At 43.4% G+C, this 21002-nt stretch overlaps 1 protein-coding gene across 2 annotated transcripts in view; it reads right to left on the bottom strand.

The window, feature by feature from the left end:
* Positions 1-4485: 4485 nt before the first annotated feature.
* LOC124711152 (UDP-glycosyltransferase UGT5-like) overlaps positions 4486-21002 on the bottom strand; it is a 274796-nt gene continuing 258279 nt past the window's right edge. For both annotated transcript variants that reach the window (XM_047241052.1, XM_047241053.1), the window contains exon 6: positions 4486-4892. In XM_047241052.1, the coding sequence (XP_047097008.1) occupies positions 4601-4892 (292 nt within the window). In that variant the 3' untranslated portion in view covers positions 4486-4600. The remainder of the gene's footprint in view (positions 4893-21002) is intronic.

The raw sequence follows: 21002 nt of genomic DNA, 5'->3' as shown, positions 1-21002 counted from the left end.
TTCGTAGATTTTTATAGTTGCTGGGGTCTTAATTAATTAATTGTGTTTACGAAAATCTTCTTACATTGTTTGTTGCAGTCAGATTGCGTAATAATACTAGTCAGGGCCAACCGATTACGAGACTTGCGTAATCGGACATACAGCTACGAAAAATAAAAAACATTTTCAATCAATTATATTTAATTAAGCCCCCATGCACAAGTTGGAAATGACTGAGAACAAATATTACTCTCCTAACTGGACAACGTAACTCGCAGATATGGCCTGATACAAAATTTTTTCAAACCGTTAAAAATAATACAATCATGTGGTTAGTTAATAACTTTGTTAACTATGTATCAACCATAAGGAAAAAAAAATTCACAGACTTCAAGCTACATATGGATCCATAGCACTTCATACAAACCCATTATTGTAAACAAAAGAAACATCTGAAAACAAATTGAGAAATTTCTTTACAAATACAGGAAGAAAGTTTGTTATTGTTGTAAGACAATTTGTTTTAACATTAATTTTATATGGAGACAAAAGTTTCACAAATAAAACTGGAAAACAGTTGATGGGGTTGCGAGCAGGCGGATCGGTGGGATGTTACGAGTTGGAGACCCCAGCCAAGCCAACGTCTACTCATGCTGCCACTGTACATAGCATGTGCATGGTTCCATTCAGGGCATTGTCCCAAATGTTTTGCAGAGCACCATGACAAAAAGTATGTCAGTGAGAGTACAAAGTTTTACGTGCTGCTTCCTTTTCAGCAAGCCTAATTATTCCTGCTAAACCACTGGACCAATTTCAACCAAATTTGGTATACACTTACCGTCAGGCAACGATCGCTATTGGGGTAAGAATCATCTACCAACCATAGTTCAGGAGCTATGACTTGGTATTGTACTGCATTGTGCGGAACTGGGGACCTAGAAACGACGGACAGGCTTCGTCCCGCCGTAGCCCTCACTGGTTCACAACTCCACAACAGGCTATAGCAGTCCACTCACCCCACCGCTGCCCACACCAAATCCAGGGTTTTTGTGTGATTCGGCCCCCAGTGGATCCCCCCCCCTTTTCCCCCCCGGGAACTCCTCACACTGGACGAGTGTGTTTTCGCGGTAGAGTAATTATGGTGTATGCGTACGTGGAGAAAGTGTTTGCGCAGCAATCGCCGACATAGTAACTGAGGTGGAATAAGGGGAACCAGACTGCATTCGCCGAGGCAGGTGGAAAACCTCCTTAAAAACCATCCACAGGCTGGCCGGCACACCGGACCTCGACACTAATCCGCCGGACGGATTGGTGCCGGGACTGACACGCCTTCCCGCCCCGAAAGCAGTGCTTTGGACCGCACGTGTCATTAGGTACTAAGCACACAATATTGTGTGATTATATGCGCAAGTAGACTACAAGAAAAAGTGTAAGTAGAAGCTCTTTCCAAATTCGCCATTAACTTTATATAGACTTGGATCATTAATTAAAAATTGCGTGTGTTTTTGCAGCAAAGACAACAGGTCAGCGCAACCCTCACAAGTCGAAAACGTGACGAATAAATGGCACAACACAAGAAAAAGCGCACTTGAAAATGAGAATAATTACCCGAAACGCGTTGTGGAAACCATAAATAAAAGGAACATCATGACTGGTAGCGGAAATGTGTTTCACAAAAGAAAAGCTTTGTACCAGGTAAACTGTTGGTTTAGTTCAGATCGTGTGGCCGAGCGTTTCTAGGCGCTTCAGTCCGGAACTGCGCTGCTGCTACGGTCGCAGGTTCGAATTCTGCCTCGGGCATGGATGTGCGTGATGTCCTTATGTTAGTTAGGTTTACGTGGTTCTAAGTCTAGGGGAATGATGACCTCAGATGTTAAGTCCCATAGTGCTTAGAGCCATTTGAAGTTCAGATCGGAAACGACGGCTCCATCTCGTGACCTTGGGCCTGCCATTCCTACTGCAACCCGGTGGTTGCTAGCTAACCACTCGCCTCGCCTCAGGGGTAGTATTCTCTCGTTCACCCTCACAGCCTATTCCGCGGCCTGAGAACTTTATCAGGACTATAGTAGAAAATCAGCGTACAACACTAGTCTGTTCGCTGACGTAACACATCGTTGCGAGTGAGTGGACAAAACGCTCTCAAAGCCAACAGAGGCGACTTCCCGTTATCATAAACATGGTAGACGTAGTCACACTGTTCAGTCTGAATACAAACTCAGTTCAGTTCAACACGCCGAAAGTAAAATGCTCCAACAGCAGGAAGCAGCCAGGTTTTGTTCGTGATTTTCGAGAGAAGTTCTTCAGCACTGATGGGGAAACATTATTTCGTACACAATGTGATATTAAAGTTAGTGCAGAGAAACGATTTAACATGGAACATCACTGTAATACCGCCATATTCAGCAGCTATGCGAAGAGAAGAGCTGATACTAACAGCAGACAAACGTTGTTTCTTGAGCAGACAGGTCCATCTTCGACCGTGCAATCATTCTTCAAGAACGTGTGTGATATGACGGTGTCTTGCAACACTCCATTGAAGAAGCTAAAGAATCCACTCTTCAGATAGTTCTTGGAGAAGTACACAATACATCCAGTTCCAAATGGATCTACACTCAGAATGACTATTTGTCCCCCTGCAACGAGAAGGTGCTCAACAAAACAAAAATTAGTATTTTTTGACAAAAGGTTTTGATTTTCGTAGATGAAACAACCAATGTGGGGGGCGTTATGTTGTAAATGTTGGCTCTGTTCTAAAAATTGATGTTCCTTATTCTTCCAATGATACCATCATTAAGCACCAGACGTGCATCATATGTGACAATTTTAACAACAGTAGATGACCTAAATTTTGTTTTTGGGCATCTCTTCCAAATGAGACTGAGGGAAATTTCTCCACAACCATTAAGGTACTAGTTTTTGGTGTAAATCCTTATAAAATCTTTTATGTGCATTTCCCCGAACATTCATTTTTCAGTGTGTAAAGAATATTTTCCCCTGAACCATTGGAAATAGAAAAGTGAAATTTTCTGCAGACTTTGTTCGTAGTATATCACAACTTTCTGTGGTAGCAATTATTTCTAAGTGCATTTCCGTCAAAATTGTTTACTTCCCTGTGAAACTGAAATTGCTTTGTTTCACATGTATAATTTTTTGAAATAAATTGTAAGTGTTCTAAAACTGATATTAAAAAACTGTTCCCACGTTTTCTTACCTAATTGCTAAGAATTACCTATCACAATATGAAAGTTTGAAGTAAAGTAATTTTTGTGGAAATGTTCCTTGTGTGATAGCATGTGTTATGAAAATTTCCAACAATGCCATAATCAAATTGTTTGAGAAAAAATTCCAGAATGTAGCCCATAACATAATTACCTCACGTGCAAAATTTGGTTCTAGTATCTTTCAAACAGCAAAAACTGTGTTAGATAATGTAAACATGTCCATTTTCTCCTATATCTCCACTTATGTACTGTACCGCTAACTCTACTCGCAATGAATTTCGTGGACAGTACCCATATACACCGCTAAGGTCACCAACAAAATTACATCACGGCGTCACACATAGTTCAGAAGATACGATGTCATAAACACCGAGATGTGTGAAGAACTGCCACATTGTGTGTGATGTTTAAATTTATTATTTTTTTGCTACTTACTCTATTCGCAATACATTTTGCAGATGTTACCTACATATGCCTCTGATTCTACTTACACAAATATATCGTAGTACAAAACACATTTCGAGAGATATGACATCATAAACACTGAGATGCGTGAAAAAATGCCGCATCATGCCTGAAGTTTTGATACATTTATTCTTTACTACTAAGAAACTCTTACAGTTGAGTCAGTTTAAGGAAATCCTGTAAGAATGGCAGTGCTTCTGACAGCTTTCAACTGCGAATTGCAAATGGCTATGGGCGAAAACGAGAGCCACCTATAGAAATATGATGAGGCGTTACCACAGAGAGGTGTACAAAAGCACGTTGTAGATACGCAAAGTAGCTGCACCCAGCATACAGAAACAGTACGTCTGTAATTTAAAACTGCCAAGATGAATACCAGGACAATGCCAGGTTTGTCAACTAGTAATCGATAAACACGCTATCCGAATACTTACCTCTTACATCATTTTATCCTATGTTTACAAAATGTATAAATAAGATCAGAAGTTCTTTTTAAAGTCATAGTCATGCATTGAGTACAGATTTACACAAGTATCTATGCATTTTTGAATTTTATGGATGTTATTGTGTTACTGTGTTTTGTGATGACATAACGTGTTCTTGTGTATGTTATGAATTGTTCAGCAGAAGGATATATAAGTTATTTTGCATTTTTGTATATGTGAAAAATGAAAAAAAAAAAACACTTAAATCCTCTGCAGGCTCTCCAACAACATTGGACAGATGCAAGGAGTTCCGAAAATAATGTCGATCAATGGAATGGGTTCCAGATGCAGGGAGAAAACGACTGACACAACAACACAATAAAAAATGGCAAGAAGTCAGTAAAATAAATAAAAAACATTTAATGCACTACAAGTAAAAAGTACGTGGTAAAATCTTCGTATATTCACCAGTAATACACATTTGTACAGGTACAAGACAGGATATAGGTATTACGCTTGCTTTTTTGCAGCTGTTGTGTTGGACGCACTGCGGCCGAACAACTTGAACAGAGTTCTGAGCACGACCACGAGAATCCATAGCGCCAGTGCAGCGGCGGCTATCACAACGCCGACGACATCTAGCAGCCACAGCTGGTACCATGCCAGGTCCAGAGCCGCCGACCTCATATGCGGCGCGCCCTTATGGCGCACCACGTACTCCGTCCAGTACACCACCTCCTGCAGGGGCGTGCGGGGCCTGTCGTGGAACAGCCGCGACAGCTCCTGGGCCCTCTTCATGTAACTGTGGACAAATGGATTTACACTTTAGGCGCCGTCTACTAACAGTTATCATTTCATATGAAACGTCTGGTTAGGTTTTGCATTCCTTGACATGCAGCATGGAGCTCGTTTCTGTGATAGTCATGGTAATACACAGAAAATTTTTCCGAGAGGGGTTGTTGTTGTTGTGGTCTTCAGTCCTGAGACTGGTTTGATGCAGCTCTCCATGCTACTCTATCCTGTGCAAGCTTCTTCATCTCCCAATACCTATTGCAACCTACATCCTTCTGAATCTGTTTAGTGTATTCAGCTCTTGGTCTCCCTCTACGATTATTACCCTCCACACTGCCCTCCAGTACTAAATTGATGATCCCTTGATGACTCAGAACATGTCCTACCAACCGATCCCTTCTTCTAGTCAAGTTGTGCCACAAACTTCTCTTCTCCCCAATCCTATTCAATACCTCCTCATTAGTTCTGTGATCTACCCATCTAATCTTCAGCATTCTTCTGCAGTACTACATTTCGAAAGTTTCTATTCTCTTCTTGTCTAAACTATTTATCGTCCATGTTTCACTTCCATACATGGCTACACTCCATACAAATACTTTCAGAAACGACTTCCTGACACTTAAATCTATACTCGATGTAAACAAATTTCTCTTCTTCAGAAACGCTTTCCTTGCCATTCCCAGTCTACATTTTATATCCTCTCTACTTCGACCATCATCAGTTATTTTGCTCCCCAAATAGCAAAACTCCTTTACTACTTTAAGTGTCTCACTTCCTAATCTAATTCCCTCAGCATCACACGACTTAATTCGACTACATTCCATTATCGTCGTTTTGCTTTTGTTGATGTTCATCTTATATCCTCCTTTCAAGACACTGTCCATTCCGTTCAACTGCTCTTCCAAGTCCTTTGCTGTCTCTGACACAATTACAATGTCATCGCCGAACCTCGAAGTTTTTATTTCTTCTCCACGGATTATAATACCTACTTCAAATTTTTCTTTTGTTTCCTTTACTGCTTGCCCAATATACAGATTGAATAGCATTGGGGAGAGGCTACAACCCTGTCTCACTCCCTTCCCAACCACTGCTTCCCTTTCATGTCCCTCGACTCTTATAACTGCCATCTGGTTTCTGTAGAAATTGTAAATAGCCTTTCGCTCCCTGTATTTTACCCCTGCCACCTTCAGAATTTGAAAGAGAGTATTCCAGTCAATATTGTCAAAATCTTTCTCTAAGTCTACAAATGCTAGAAACGTAGGTTTGCCTTTCTTTAATCTTTGTTCTAAGATAAGTAGTAGGGTCAGTATTGCCTCACGCGTTCCAATATGTCTACGGAATCCAAACTGATCTTCCCCAAGGTTGGCTTCCACTAGTTTTTCCATTCGTCTGTAAAGAATTCGCGTTAGTACTTTGCAGCAGTGACTTATTACACTAATAGTTCGGTAATTTTCACATCTGTCAACACCTTCTTTCGTTGGGATTGGAATTATTATATTCTTCTTGAAGTCTGAGGGTATTTCGCCTGTCTCATACATCTTGCTCACCAGATGGTAGAGTTTTGTCAGGACTGGCTCTCCAAAGGCCGTCAGTGGTTCTTAGGGAATGTTGTCTATTCCTGGAGCTTTGTTTCGACTCAGGTCTTTCAGTGGTCTGTCAAACTCTTCACACAGAATCATATCTCCCATTTCATCTTCATCCACATCCTCTTCCATTTCCATAATATTGTCCTCAAGTACATCGCCCTTGTATAGACCCTCTATACAGGGTGAGTCACCTAACGTTACCGCTAGATATATTTCGTAAACCACATCAAATACTGACGAACCGATTCCACAGACCGAACGTGAGGAGAGGGGCTAGTGTAATTGTTTAATACAAACCATACAAAAATGCACGGAAGTATGTTTTTTAACACAAACCTACGTTTTTTTAAAATGGAACCCGTTAGTTTTGTTAGCACATCTGAACATATAAACAAATACGTAATCAGGGCCGTTTGTTGCATTGTAAAATGTTGATTATATTCGGAGATATTGTAACTTAAAGTTAACGCTTGAAACCTCCGACGTTCAGTTGCGTGTTGTAACAAACCCGGGCTACGGTCGGCGAGCAGCATCTGCAGGGACATGTTTACGGTGACGACCGTGTTTACGAGTGTGGCTGTAGTGCAGTGTTGTGGTTTGGTCTAGCTGTCGCAGTGTCCGCATGTAGTGCTTGCTGCTATTGTTATTCTGCATTCGTCTCCGCACGCAGACCAACTGTAGTACACCGAGTTACGAGACGTCTGTGATAGTGTAGTGTTGTAGGAACTGTGACCATGGTGTATTCTAACTCTGAAAAGGCGGAGATGATACTCATCTATGGCGAATGTCGACGAAATGCAGCCGAAGCCTGCAGGGGGTATGCAGAACGGTACCCGGACAGAGAGCATCCAACGTGCCGCACATTGCAAAACATCTACCGCCAACTGTATGCAACAGGTATGGTCGTAGCACGCAAACGGGTCCGTAACAGGCCCGTCACAGGAGAAGCGGGTGCAGTTGGTGTGTTAGCTGGTGTTGCCATGAACCAACAAATGAGTACACGGGACATTGCGAGAGCCGGTGGACTGAGTCAAAGTAGTGTCATGCGCATACTGGATCGTCACCGCTTTCATCCGTTTCATGTGTCACTACAACAGCAATTACATGGTGATGACTTTAATCATCGAGTGCAATTCTGTCAATGGGCATTAACAGAGAATGCGTTGCAGTTCTACCTGTTTACCGATGAAGCGGGTTTCACAAACCACGGGGCAGTGAATCTACGGAACATGCATCACTGGTCCGTGGACAATCCTCGCTGGCTCAGACTGGTAGAGCGACAGCGACCGTGGACTGTAAATGTATGGTGCGGAATCATTGGCGACCACCTCATTGGTCCTCACTTCATTGCAGAGGCCCAAACAGCTGCAACATACATCGCGTTTCTACAGAATGAGCTGCCAACGTTGCTCGAAAATGTCCCACTAGAAACGCGTCGACGTATGTGGTATCAGCATGATGGTGCACCTGCACATTCCGCAATTAACACTAGGCTGACCCTTGACAGGATGTTCGACGGACGTTTCATAGGACGTGGAGGACGCATAAATTGGCCAGCCCGCTCTCCTGATCTTACACCTCTGGACTTCTTTCTGTGGGGTACGTTAAAGGAGAATGTGTACCGTGATGTGCCTACAGCCCCAGAGGATATGAAACAACGTATTGTGGCAGCCTGTGGCGACATTACACCAGATGTACTGCGGCGTGTACGACATTCATTACGCCAGAGATTGCAGTTATGTGCAGCAAATGATGGCCACCACATTGAGCATCTATTGGCCTGACATGTCGGGACACACTCTATTCCACTCCGTAATTGAAAACGGAAACCACGTGTGTACGTGTACCTCACCCCTCATGGTAATGTACATGTGCGTCAGTGAAAAAGACCAATAAAAAGGTGTTAGCATGTGGACGTAATGTGCTGTTCCAGTCTCTTCCGTACCTAAGGTCCATCACCGTTCCCTTTGGATCCCTACGTAATTCGGTGCTCTCCGATACACACGATCGAACAGCGGAGGAGTGGTACTCAAGCGTCAACTTTAGGTTACAATATCTCCGGACGTAATTAACATTTTACAATGCAACAAACGGCACTGATTACGTAATTGTTTATATGGTCAGATGTGCTAACAAAACTAACGGGGTTCCATTTAAAAAAAAAGGTAGGTTTGTGTTAAAGAACATACTTCCGTGCATTTTTTTATGGTTTGTAAAAAATGGTTCAAATGGCTCTGAGCACTATGGGACTTAACATCTGAGGTCATCAGTCCCCTAGAACTTAGAACTACTTAATCCTAACCAACCTAAGGACATCACACACATCCATGCCCGAGGCAGGATTCGAACCTGCGACCGTAGTGGTCGCACGGTTCCAGACTGTAGCGCCTAGAACCGCTCGGCCACACCGGCCGGCTATGGTTTGTATTAACCAATTACACTAGCCCCTCTCCTCACGTTCGGTCTGTGGAATCGGTTCGTCAGTATTTGATGTGGTTTACGAAATATATCCAGCGGCAATGTTAGGTGACTCACCCTGTATACTCCTTCCACCTTCCTGCTTTCCCTTCTTTGCTTAGAACTGGGTTTCCATCTGAGCTCTTGATATTCATACAAGTGGTTCTCGTTTCTCCAAAGGTCTCTTTAATTTTCCTGTAGGCAGTATCTATTTTACCGAGAGGGGTAAGATTCAAAAATTTTTGGTTTTGTTATCGCTGATTAGGTTAGATTAGATTACATGTACTTTCTGTTCCAGTCGATCCATAGTGAAGAGATCATCCAGGGTTCAGAACATGTCAGAAAAGCAAGAATACACAATAAATATTTGCAATGAAAAACAAATCTGCTGACATACCATCCACAGACCCCAAGTGAAATGATAATCACTAATGTGGAATGAGTTAAAACAATCTTAAGCATATTTTCTTTTAAAAGGTAACAAATACTCAACAGAAAGATCTTTTTACAACATTTATTTACAATGATCATATTACTGCACAGAATTTCTAACGAGTCAGACTGTACTAACAATCGCATTATTTAGTGTTATTAGACACACACACACACACACACACACACACACACACACACACACACATATATATATATATATATATATATATATTAATTCGTTCTATAAAAAAATTCACTACTGAAGTCGATGGAGCTGGCCACAAGTAAATCCTCTTAAACTGAACTTTATTGGCAGTTAAAATTTTTTATGGCTGCTGAAAAGTTATTGAAAAATGTGTGTTTCTCAATACAGGACACCTTTTTGGATCAAAGTAAGTGACTTCAAATCTTTGTGAAGATTACTCTTATTTCAAGTACTGATGCCATGAACTAAGCTGTTGATTTGAAAAAGAGATACATTACTGGTCATTAAAATTGCTACGCCAAGAAGAAATACAGACCATAAACGGGTATTCATTGGACAAATATATTATACTAGAACTGACATGTGATTTCATTTTCACGCAATTTGGGCACATAGAACCTGAGAAATCAGTAACCAGAAGAACCACCTCTGGCCGTAATAACGGCCTTGATACGCCTGGGCATTGAGTCAAACAGAGCTTGGATGGCGTGTACAGGTACAGCTGCCCATGCAACTTCAACACGATACCACAGTTCATCAAGAGCAGTGACTGCCGTATTGTGACGAGCCAGTTGCTCGACCACCACTGACCAGACGTTTTCAATTGGTGAGAGATCTCGAGAATGTGCTGGCCAGGGCAGCAATCGAACATTTTCTGTACCCAGAAAGGCCCGTACAGGACCTGCAACATACGGCCGTGCATTATCCTGTTGAAATGTAGGGCTTCGCAGGGATCGAATGAAGGGTAAAGCACGGGTCGTAACACATCTGAAATGTTACGTCCACTGTTTAAAGTGCCGTCAATGCGAACAAGAGGTGACCCAGACGTGTAACCAATGGCACCCCATACCATCACGCCGGGTGATACACCAGTATGGCGATGAAGAATACACGCTTCCAATGTGCGTTCACCACGATGTCGCCAAACACGGATGCCACCATTATGATGCTGTAAACAGAACCTGGATTCATCCGAAAAAATGACGTTTTCCCTTTCGTGCACCCAGGTTCGTCGTTGAGTACACCGTTGCAGGCGCTCCTGTCTGTGATGCAGCGTCAAGGGTAACCGCAGCCATGGTCTCCGAGCTGAAGGTCCATGCTGCTGCAAACGTCGTCAAACTGTTTGTAGAGATGATTGTTGTTTTGCAAACGTCCCCATCTGTTGACTCAGGGATCGAGACTTGGCTGCACGATCCGTTACAGCCATGCGAATAAGATGCCTGTCATCTCGACTGCTAGTGATACAAGGCCGTTGGGATCCAGCACGGCGTTCCGTATTACCCTCCTGAACCTACCGATTCCATATTCTGCTAACAGTCATTGGATCTCGACCAACGCGAGCAGCAATGTCGCGATACGATAAACCGCAATCGCGATAGGCTACAATCTGACCTTTATCAAAGTCGGAAACGTGATGGTACGCATTTCTTCTTACACGAGGCATCGCAACAACGTTTCACCAGGCATCGCCCGTCAACTGCTGTTTGTGTATGAGAAATCGGTTGGAAAGTTTCCTCATTTCGGAACGTTGTAGGTGTCGCCACCGGCGCCGACCTTGTGTGAATGCTCAGAAAAGCTAATCATTTGCATATCACAGCATCTTCTTCCTGTCGGTTAAATTTCGCGTCTGTAGCACGTCATCTTCATGGTGTAGCAATTTTAATGGCCAGTAGTGTAGATTTTTAATGACATATTCCATTGAAGAATAAATATAAGGGGCCTTCAAAAAGAAACGAGCCGGAATCTGGAATGCGCAAACTGGTGACAGGAGGATAATATTGTGGCATGTGTAACGAGGTGTGGTTCCGACCAGTGTGTGGAAGTTCACAGCCCATCTCTAGAGAGCACACGTGCACGTCACGTGCCTGTACAGACTAGCAGCAGCATGTATCAATCGTCCAATGCTGCCAAGTGCCGGTTGCGTTGCAAACAGTGACATGGAGGAGTCAACAGAAGAGCAAAGAGGTGTTGCTCGTTTTATGACAGCGAAAGGAGTAGGAGGAATGGACATTCATCGACGATGTCACAAGTGTACGGCGAACACTACATGTCCCTTGCAAGGGTCAAGGCGTGGCAAGAAGCGCTTCAGGGAAGGATGGGTGTCGTTAGCCGATGATGCACGCTCTGGAGCGCCATACTACATCACCGATGACATCGTCCAGCTGGTGGATGCACTCATTGCCCAGGACCGCCGTGAGTGACAGTGAAAGCCATAGCCGCAGTGGTCGGATTGAGCGTCGGAAGTGTTCACACCATCATGAAGGAACGACTGCTGCACAGCTGTACATGCGCAAAACGTGTGCCCAGCGGGTGCCCCACAATCTTCAAACACAGCAGGAGGCATGTCGAATGGCCCACTGTCTTGCTCAATCGTAGCGCTATACTCGCGAAGGGAATGCGTTCCTGTCACGAGTGGTGGCTGGAGATGAATCATGGTGTCATTACTTCGAACCAGAATAAAAACGACAGTTTCCAGTGGAAGCATCCAGGGTTACCACCACCAAAAAAAGTGGAGACCATCCACATGAGTGGAGTAAAAGTTATGCTGACGTTCTCCTTTGACCAAGATGGCCTCCTTCTGGTTCACTTCCTGCAGCGCAGGACAACAGTGAATGCCCAGAGTTACTTGCAAACCTTGACCACCCTCCGCCAAGCGATCAAATCAAAACGATTAGGCAATCTCACCTACGGGGTCATTCTGCTCCAGACAATGCAAAGCCTCATAAGGCCAACACAGTCGCGGCACGCCTGCAGAAATTCAAATGCGAGGTTCTCGGCCACCCTCCATACAGTCTGGCCATCTCTCCCTGTGATTACGCCATTTTTGGTCCCCTTAAAAAGGCTGTGAGGGGCAAACGATTCATCTCGGACGAAGACGTCCAGCTGTATGTGCGGAACTGGTTAACATCGCAGCCTCGGGAATTTTATGAGACAACCATTCACCACCATGGGTCACAATGGGACAAGTGTCTCAACAGCCAGGGTCAATACTTCTAACATGCAGGTACTGGTTTCTGTAATTATGCCTCCAGCTCATTTCTTTTTGAGCGCCACTTACATACTGAGAAACAGTAATTAATATCCTTAGTTCCATAAACAGGCTTCTGCAGGATGTTTTGGAGTTCACTCCACAAATAATTCTTATTACAGGTTTTTAGACCAGGAAAACATTAGCTTCACTTTACGAGTTACCAAAAAAAAAAAAAAAAAAATAAAATCGCACATGGAATTGTGGAATTCTGTGATGTGCTCGTGCTAGCTGATTTTGTTATGTCTGTAATCCCCAAAATTTACACAGTTCACTATTTCCGTTTGTCATCATATATTATGCATCCGCTGTTCAGAACTGCTTGTACTGAGTGTTTTAAAAGTTTATTGACAAAGAATTGGCAAGGAACTATTTATTAATGTCTATGAAAACTTGATTAACCGATATTCCTGGGAGGTGGGTCAGAAAGGTATTAGACTGAAAACACTTCGAGCGATCTGGCAACGCTGCATTGTTCTACTTGTGTAGCCCAGGGTGTTCATCACTTCCAGATGCTCAGACCAATTTTCAGCTCCGCGCGCCCATCAATGAAATTACGTATTTGTTGTGTGTCACGAAAATGGAACAGCGGAATTCGGAGTAACGTTATGTCATCAAGTTTTGGGTCAAACTTCGGTAATCCTCCAGTGTTCCCTTTGAAAAGTTGAAAAAGGCCTATGGTTAAGATTCCTTATCAAGATCACAGGTTTCTCGCTGGTACAAATCATTTTTGCGAAGTCGAGAACACATTGGAGATGAAGCTCGCTCAGGAAAACTTTCAACTTATAAAACCGACAGAAACATAGAACGTGCCCATGCATAAGGAATTTGCTCCTACAGGACAAACTGTCAATCAGGTGTTTGACAAAGATATCTTTGAAACAATTAGGAAAAGGGCGAATCGAGTGAGACCAGACTTTGCAGACAAATTGATTCAGCATCACGACAACGCTCCATGTCACATGGCCACTTCCATCACGGAATTTATGACCTCAAAATTCATTCCTGTTGTTCCACAAGCTCCCTATTCACCTGATTTGCGTCCTTGTGATATTTTTCTTTTTCAAAAATTGAGAAATACTTTAAAAGGACTCTCAAAAAAATGAGACCAAAATTTTAAATGTACCACCGGTTGAAGCCTTTCAATGCTGCTTCCAAAACTGGGAACAATGACTCCTCCAGTCCATAGCTGCATAAGGGAACTACTTTGGAGGGGACAATATTGTCGTTAGAAACAAATAGAAAATTTAACTAAAATCTTTTCGCTTTCCAAGTTGCGTCAATTCGAATAAAATTCTAGAGCGTTCGATGGCTGTCCCTGCCATCATCGTCAAGAGTAAAACCACTGATTGCTGGGGTTGTTTTTCTTTTTCCTTATTTTATTTCAATTCCCCATTTGGGACAGGCTGGCAGCAGCATAGGCGTTGCTCTTCAGCCGAAAGACATGAAGTATATAACAGAAAACACTTAAAACAACATAAAGAAGAAAAGTAGGGGATAGAATAACACAGTGAATGGAGATAATGGAAATTAAAATACACAGTAACAGGGAGCCTTTCATTGAGGGCCAGTTAAAAAAAATCGACATACAGTTAAAATAACACAGTCGGCAATGTGTGGGGCACTTAAAAAACACCGAATTCACAGAAACTATTTAAAAGTCGGCCACAGTATTAAAACACAGAGAGTGAGGGACACTTTAAAAACCACTGCAAGTGATAGATCACATACAAGGAAATAAAAACCGCTTGTAAGGACGTGTCGACGGATGGGAGGCCAGAGAGGAGGGAAAATGAGGGGAGAGGAAAGTACAGTAGCGGGTGGGGGCTGGAATCGATGTGAGAAAAAGAAATAAATGGTGGGAGGGCGCACCAAGAAGCAGGAGACGGGCGGGGTGCGATATGAAGAGGTAAGGCAAGGCAGGAGGGAGCGCAGAGGCACAGAAGGGGGCACGGGAAAGGGAAGAGGGCGTAAGAGGGAGGAAAACCGCTCAGGGAAAGGGAGGAGGGCCGGTGCTGGCACGGGTTTCCGCTTATATAGCCACGACTGCAGCCTCTGGTACCAATCTGAGAGGCCGAAACGACACGTGCGTGGAAGGTGATTGGGCAGCTCATATCACCTCTGACCCGGACCGAGTGGCGTCAGGTGGGCGAGGAGCCAGAGCCACATTTGAAACTGCTGCTTTCGTCTGCCTACAAGCGTCAAGCATTTGTCATCGCTTCTTTCGACTTCCAAAGCCCGCCCTGGCTTTTGTTAAAATTCTTACTGTTCATTCTAATATCAACTGCCGCTTTTATAACAGAATCCCAGTATGTTGACACATGACCCAAGACCTTCATGTTTGCAAACAGTGCAATCCTCAGCTTTAGCCGACTTGTCAAGCTCTCTTTGTTTAATTTGTCGCTTGTGCTCGGTACAACACTCTGCAGCTGTACGAATTGTCTGACCTATTTAGGGAGGAGGGAACGGCAGTTTCAAACGTGGCGCCGTCCCCTCGAGCCACCTGAAGTCACTGGTACCACAGCGGGCCAGAAGTGCTATCAGCTGCCCAGTGACCTTCCGCGCATGAGTCATTCTGGCCCCCTCTGATTGGTGCCAGAGCCTGCACTGGTGGCTATATAAGCAGAAAATCATGCCAGCCCGGCACCCTCCTCCATACCTACAAATCCTTGATCCATGCCATCCTCTTTTATGTCATTATCACCTGGATCTCTGCCCCAGAACTGGGAAGGACTTGCCAAGCGAGAGCACGCCAGAGAGAGTGAGAAGAGGAGGAAGATGAGCGGGCATGTTGGAGCAGGGGGAGGCAGGTTGGGGTGGCAGGGGAAGAGGATCTGGGAGCACACCAAGGGAGAGGAGATGGGGGGAGGGGAGTGGGAGAAGGAGCAATCCGGTAAGGAGCACACAGATAGGGAAAGGAGGGGGAAGAGCAAGAGAAGAATGCCTAGGGATGAGGGGAGGGGAGCTTGGCTGGCATGATTTTACGCTTATATAGCCACCATTGCAGGCTCTGGCACCAATCAAAGAGGGCCAAAACGACATATATGTGGAAGGTGATTGGGCAGCTGATAGCACTTCTGGCCTGCTGTGGGACCAGTGACCTCAGGTGGCTCCAGTGGCCAGCGCCACATTTGAAACTGCCGTTCCCAGAACTCCAGATCCTTGAATGCGATGCGCCATGCCTCACCTTCTGTATCCGTCTCCTGTCCACCTCGAGGATCCTCTGTGACTAATCACCTCCTCACATATCCTTGCTTACCTTGAACACATCTGCATCCTCTACACCATCCGCAAACTCTATCCCTCTCACTCCCTGGTGTCTTCTTTCCTCTCCAATCCCCCATACATTGCCACACCTATACTACTGTGCCCCACCTACCCTGCACATCCACATCCTCCATGTCCTTGTTCTACCCCAAAGAAACTTCCCATCCTGAATGATGAGCTTCGTTGCAACATCTATCATTCCTTCCGAATCTGACTCCAACCCTCCTCTCACCTCATTCCTAGGCGTTCTTCACTTGCTTCTCCCCCTCCTTTCCCTATCTTTGTGCTCCTTACCAGACTGCTCCTTCTCCCACCCCCATCCACCGTGTTTCCTCTCCCTTGGTGTGCTCCCAGATACTCCTTCCCTGCTGCCCCAACCTGCCTCCCCCTCCTCCAACACACCAACTCATCTTCTTCCTCTTCTCCCTCTCTGGCCTGGTCTCGCTTGGCAGGTCCTTCCCATTTTAACTTGCGAAGTGCTTAGTGATTTCCGTTTGTGTTCTGCTACAAGTACAGTGTTTTAAAATGTTTTCATGCCGTGTGAGTTTTAATGCTGTGACCTACACTTTCACAGTCTTATATGGGCCGCCAATGTTTCTTCAACGTCTTCATTCAGTGTGGTTTTTGTTTATGCTTTCTCTGGTTTAAACTTGTGACTATGTCTTCCATTTACATTATCCTTGTTTTGTGTATTTCATTCACATTATATCCCCTTGTTATCTTTAAAATCTCTATGTTTTACATTTTTATGTTTCACTCAGCTGAAGAGCGGCGTCGATGTGCCACTTGCAAATATGGCAGGAGGTTGAAGTTACCATAAAGGAAAGAAAACCAGCCCTGGCGGTCAGTGGTTTTATTCCTGACGACGATGGTGAAGACGGCCATCGAAAGCTCGATAATTTTATTCGAACTGACGTGGCTTGAAAACCGAGAAGATTTTGTTCAGAAATGCCACTGTAAAAGACCCCGAGGACAAATAAAAATTATAATAGATAAAAATCTGTCCCATTACTTTCCTCACACACCTCGCAAGACTTCACTTGAGTTGCTATTTATTTCAGTGTTTGTATGACCTGCAAACAAAATAAACTTGACAACTGGTAATGTTACTGATGAAAGGCCATTGAGATACACAGGGAAAAGTAAGGGCCCTAAGATGGAACCTTGTAATGCACCAAATGTAATTAGTTTGATGTGTTTCAAAACACGTCATTCCCCAAGAACTAAATTTGACAAGAAGTACAAAAGACTTATAGTATTTCAAAACATTGACATTTATCTTCTTACAGCTTTTAAAAGAACATCTTTTTACGTTATTAATATGAATATGGAGCCTACTTTTTGGTTCACCGTTCTGTCAGTAAATCCTCTTATGATTAATTCCAGGGTATCCAATGAATTATAAAATAAAGCTAAAAAATGTCCCCAAAATAAATTTTTTCATATTTCGATAACATTAGGTTGAAACTGAAAATTAAAAGTCTGAAATAGGAAAAAAAGTCAAAATTATTGAGAAAATACGTTTCACTATCAATATTAACACCCCCTGACGTGAAGAAAATGCGAATAAATTTTTGAAAAGGTTAATTTAATTCTTATGCTACCTACATCACTTTGCTTATAAAACTTCACATCTGTTCATGTTAATAGTGTTACTGCATAACGTTCACAATTCCTATTTTGTTTAATGTCGAGTGGAGTAACTGAAGTTGGATAAACAGTGTTGTGAAAACTATATTTTTTGGGCAGGCTATGTAAAGTGTAGCCCAGAGCCAATATATGTGTAGATGAATGTGGGAATAGCATCGACTTTTAGCAGCCTAGGACTGCATCAAGGTAATTCTCATCCCTCCAACTTGTCTCATTATTATGTAGCATGCCAACTGGAACGTAAAATTCGTAGTTCTCTGACTGCGTATAGCGCTTTGTTTCACTCATACCATTCGACACGATCTCAATCCTGGAGAGCACGTTGTACTCGACCTTGGAATTGCACATTTCGGCCCCTCTCTTCTAGAAAAAACGTATTTTGTATTTTCAACTGATATGTTTGAAACTAGACCTAAATATTGATACAAACATCTACAACGGTTGTGCTCTTCCGCGTGCACTACAGTACATCTTTTGAGAAAAGCTGAATGCGAAATCAGTAAGCCATCATGCGTTTTCTTTCTACGCAGACTAGTGGTAAATTACAGTTGAGATTTGATTCTGCGTCGATGGGAGGGGGCGTCCTTAAGGGAACTGGGGACGAGTCAGTGGAACCTTTTAGCATTGCCTATCACTGGATGTCTAAAATAAGTTTCAAGTTCCCATAAATTAAATGATACCACAAGTCCAAATAATGGATCGCATCGATTACAAAGATGACTTATATTGGCCGCAGAGCATTTCAGGAGTTTTGTCCCTGGGTTTACTTGTGCTATAGATGTTACGCTCCAACGTGAAACGTTATATAAAGTGTCTCATTTTAAAGCAGATGTAGTGGTGATTCCAAAACTGGCCTGATATCTCACGTAACAACCACATTTCCAAACTTATGGATAATTTATTAATGAGATTAATATTTTGTTAATATTAATCCACCTGATGTGTTTGGGATCCAGTGCTAGATACACACATCAAAAAAACTTTTCCATCACCCCAGTTCCCAGAACTCCTGAATAAAGACGCTGACTGTGGATGTTGTAGCACAGACACAGTTCCTTTGACTGTTCAGAGATGTCACTAAACCCGCCCAAAGATTTAAACAACCATGCATGAGCAGCACCTATTAGGCGGAGGGGGCCCGACAGCCGATCAATTCAAGTCATTCCACCACGAAGGAGGTATACGGCTCGTGTTGTCTGTAGTTCAACCATGCCTAGAAGGTCAATAACGCGGTTCGATTGCGTCCGCATTGTTACTTTGTGCCAGGAAGGGCTCTCAACAAGGGAAGTGTCCAGGCGTCTCGGAGTAAACCAAAGCGATGTTGTTCAGAAATGGAGGAGATACAGAGAAACAGGAACTGTCGATGACATGTCTCGCTCAGGTCACCCAAGGGCTACTACTACAGTGGATGACCGATACCTACGGGTTATGGCTCGGAGAAACCCTGACAGCAACGCCACCATGTTGAATAACGCTTTTCGTGCAGCCACAGGACGTAGTGTTACCACTGAAACTGTGCGTAATAGGCTACATGCTGTGCAACTTCACTCCCAACATCAAGGGCGAGGTCCATCTTTGCAACCACAACATCATGCAGCGCGGTACAGATGGGCCAAACAACATGCCGAATGGACCGCTGAGGATTGGCATCACGTTCTCTTTACCGATGAGTGTCGCGATACCCTCAACCAGACAATCGTCGGAGACGTGTTTGGAGGGAACCCGGTCAGGCTGAACACCTTAGACACACTGTCCAGCGAGTGCAGCAAGTTGGAGGTTCCCTGCTGTTTTGGGGATGGCATTATGTGGAGCCGGCATACGCCGCTGGTGATCATGGAAGGCGCCTTAACGGTACGATACGTGAATGCCATCCTCCGACCGATAGTGCAACCATATCGGCAGCAAGCTGGCGAGGCATTCGTCTTCATGGACGACAATTCGTGCCCCTATCTTGCACATCTTGTGTATGACTTCCTTCAGGAAAACGATATCGCTCGACTGGAAATGCCAGCATGTTCTCCAGGCATGAACCCTATCGAAAATGCCTGGGATGGATAGAAGAGGGCTGTTTACGGACGACGTGACCCACCAACCACTCTGAGGAATGGATGCCGAATCGCCGTTAAGGAGAGGGACAGGCTGGACCAACATTGCCTTGATAAACTTGTGGATAGTATACCACGATGAATATAGGCATACATCAATGCAAGAGGACGTGCTACTGGGTATTAGAGGTACTGGTGTGTACAGCAATCTTTTGTCCTCTGACATAAATTGATTGACCTATATATTTGAAAACATCTTTTAACTGGATTTTGAAATTACACAGCAGATTCCTTTGTCCAACGTGATACAGTTTTGTAATTAGCCAAAAGAGTAAGTCCCTCATGAAACCTATTACCCTATCGTGTTGTAGATCCTTAAATTATGGCAACGAAATATCAGGTGATGGATTTATATGGTATCAGTGTTCGAAACATGGAGTTATTACAGGGCTCAGAAAATACAATTTCAGACAATTTGATTGGTATCTATGGAATCAGCAACGAGTTACCAATATTGCTTTGTTGTTAGAAACATGTCTTTCGTATAACAAAAATAGAATTTGCATAATATCAAGTTAGGTTAGAATCATAGAGTCTGTTGCAAGGTGTTACGATCTATTTTGTTTCCATAATCTATAATCGATTACTTAATTATATCTCAACGTATACTACTGCCATTTTTATGTGCTGGGAATCGGCGATGGAATGCGTGCGCCAGGTTGACTGGTTGGATAGCTTTTGGAGCTAGGCAGGGGCTCAACTAGAAAGCGGCAGCAAAATATTGAAGTCTTTATATCGACAAGGTTCTGTCAAGGTTCGTATCCATATTCATTGCAGATCAGCGTCAAAACCACAGTTGCGCAATTCAAGAGGCATAATTTCGTGTGAACAGAATAGCTAACAAAACGCAGGCAATGTAGTGATTGCTAAAATTGCAGTATTTTTCGTCTCGGTCAACAACGTTAGCTACGCAAATTAGTGGAGTTGCAGACAATGATTGCCAGAAATTCGAGAGAATTCTATAATGAATAAAAAGTTCCTACTCGCATTCCTTGAGGGAGGCAAATGCCGCCCTTGTAGACGCCTTACTATGGTGACACTGTTATCCATAAGTCCTTACGACCAGAGTGTATAAAATATTGGAAAATAGATAAAGTTTCCTTTTCTGATGTAAAAGTAAGAACAGCCCTTATCAAAATGTGTCTGAACAAGTGTTTTGGGGCTTCTCTTCTCTGCTGACTGTTTATTCCCTCAAAAATCTATATTTCATCACTGTTTCGAATGGACAACATGGACAACACAGTAGTTACAGTACGTCAGAAAAGGACAGTGGTGATTTTCCCAGTAATTTCATTTCTAAATATTTCTTATAACCTGGTGTTTGAAATTTCTAAGAATACACTGAAAATACTCTTTAGGTTTGTTTATATTGTTTATTCTTCCAATA

Source organism: Schistocerca piceifrons, chromosome 8 (assembly GCF_021461385.2).
Source record: "Schistocerca piceifrons isolate TAMUIC-IGC-003096 chromosome 8, iqSchPice1.1, whole genome shotgun sequence".
NCBI classification, from domain to species: Eukaryota; Metazoa; Arthropoda; class Insecta; order Orthoptera; family Acrididae; genus Schistocerca; species Schistocerca piceifrons.
Note: the sequence above shows the minus strand (reverse complement) of the source record. Positions and strands in the feature narration are given on the sequence as shown.